General features: G+C 40.7%; 1 protein-coding gene across 1 annotated transcript; it reads left to right on the forward strand.

Annotated features, from left to right (window-relative positions):
* Nucleotides 1–431: 431 nt before the first annotated feature.
* On the forward strand, nucleotides 432–974 carry Smp_184710 (hypothetical protein; the record flags this gene model as incomplete). Its single annotated transcript, XM_018792243.1, has 1 exon — nucleotides 432–974. One exon carries the CDS (start codon nucleotides 432–434, stop codon nucleotides 882–884), a length of 453 nt encoding a protein of 150 aa, XP_018644540.1. The 3' UTR covers nucleotides 885–974.
* Nucleotides 975–1,916: the final 942 nt, after the last annotated feature.

The raw sequence follows: 1,916 nt of genomic DNA on the forward strand, positions 1-1,916 counted from the left end.
AACACGAGTGGGGACAATCCAATGTATTGGAAGTGAAAATTGCAGAATATCTTAGTAAAATGTGAGAGGAAAACAGTAAATACTTAATTTGCAAAATATCAATGAACCTTGACTGTTCCTTTGCGAATGTCAATCAATCGTCTCACAATTCACTGTTCCTTCATTTCAATACGAATCGCTTTCTGTTCACGTTCTTTCCTCCTGGAACTTCACGAATTTCTGCTGCCACACATTCTATTCCTGACTCGCCATATATACTACTTATATGGATATAAGTAGTATTAGTAGTAGTGGTAGTAGTAGTAGTAGTATTCGTTGTTGTTGATGACTGTGATGATGTTGGGCTGTGATTGTGTGATTGTGGTAGTATGTATGTGATAGTGAGTATTGTGTGTGATGTGATAATGTGATGTTAGTGGTTGTGAATAGGTATGTTGATGATGGTGTTCGAACCGGCGCCGTTTAAAGGTGGTTCCCCATCCAACGCCTTAGACCACTCGGTCACACGGAAAATGATTGGAAATACACAAAACTTACTCATCAATTTCAACATTCCATTTCACCATCATCATGCAAATACACTCTGCTATTCACCACAACACTACACACTACACAACACATACTACTCACTCACTCACTCACTCAATCACTCACTCACTCACTCAATCACTCACTCACACACTCAATCAATCAACCACACAACCACTCACCACTCATCACCCCGTGTCAATCCATCCACCACTGTCTGCTTCGACAAACTACGCAGTGTAACACGTTCAGACGATCAGTCAGTGAGGGAGAGTGTGTTTCATCCTGTCTGTTTGACACTTGTCCACTCAATGTGTCTGCATGCCATCCCACGTGCTGAATCAAGTTCACACTGAGTTAAGCAGCAATCGGCACACATCACAGTAGTAGTTGGATACAGTGAGGAGACGATGTTGTGTGTGAGTGGGACTAGGCAAGTGACTGTGACTGGTCGGTGTTGTGAATCAATTAAATGAAGTGTGGAAGTAACAGGGGACACGGGAGTGAGAATGTGGAGAGTGTGACGTGGTGATTGTGATTTTGTTTGTGGTTGTAGTACTGTTTTTGTTTTTTCGTTGTATTTGTAGTTGTAATTGTAATAGTCGTAGTGTGGTGAATAACAACAACAACAACAACAACAACAACAAGAACACGAGTGGGGACAATCCAATGTATTGGAAGTGAAAATTGCAGGATGTCTTAGTAAAATGTGAGAGGAAAACAGTAAATACTTAATTTGCAAAATATCAATGAACCTTGACTGTTCCTTTGCGAATGTCAATCAATCGTCTCACAATTCACTGTTCCTTCATTTCAATACGAATCGCTTTCTGTTCACGTTCTTTCCTCCTGGAACTTCACGAATTTCTGCTGCCACACATTCTATTCCTGACTCGCCATATATACTACTTATATAGATATAAGTAGTATTAGTAGTAGTGGTAGTAGTAGTAGTAGTATTCGTTGTTGTTGATGACTGTGATGATGTTGGGCTGTGATTGTGTGATTGTGGTAGTATGTATGTGATAGTGAGTATTGTGTGTGATGTGATAATGTGATGTTAGTGGTTGTGAATAGGTATGTTGATGGTGGGATTCGAACCAGCGTCGTTTAAAGGTGGTTCCCCATCCAACGCCTTAGACCACTCGGCCACACGGAAAATGATTGGAAATACACAAAACTTACTCATCAATTTCAACATTCCATTTCACCATCATCATGCAAATACACTCTGCTATTCACCACAACACTACACACTACACAACACATACTACTCACTCACTCACTCACTCACTCAATCACTCACTCACTCACTCAATCAATCACTCACTCACTCAATCACTCACTCACACACTCAATCAATCAACCACACAACCACTCACCACTCA

Source organism: Schistosoma mansoni (assembly GCF_000237925.1).
Source record: "Schistosoma mansoni, WGS project CABG00000000 data, supercontig 0466, strain Puerto Rico, whole genome shotgun sequence".
NCBI lineage: Eukaryota > Metazoa > Platyhelminthes > Trematoda > Strigeidida > Schistosomatidae > Schistosoma > Schistosoma mansoni.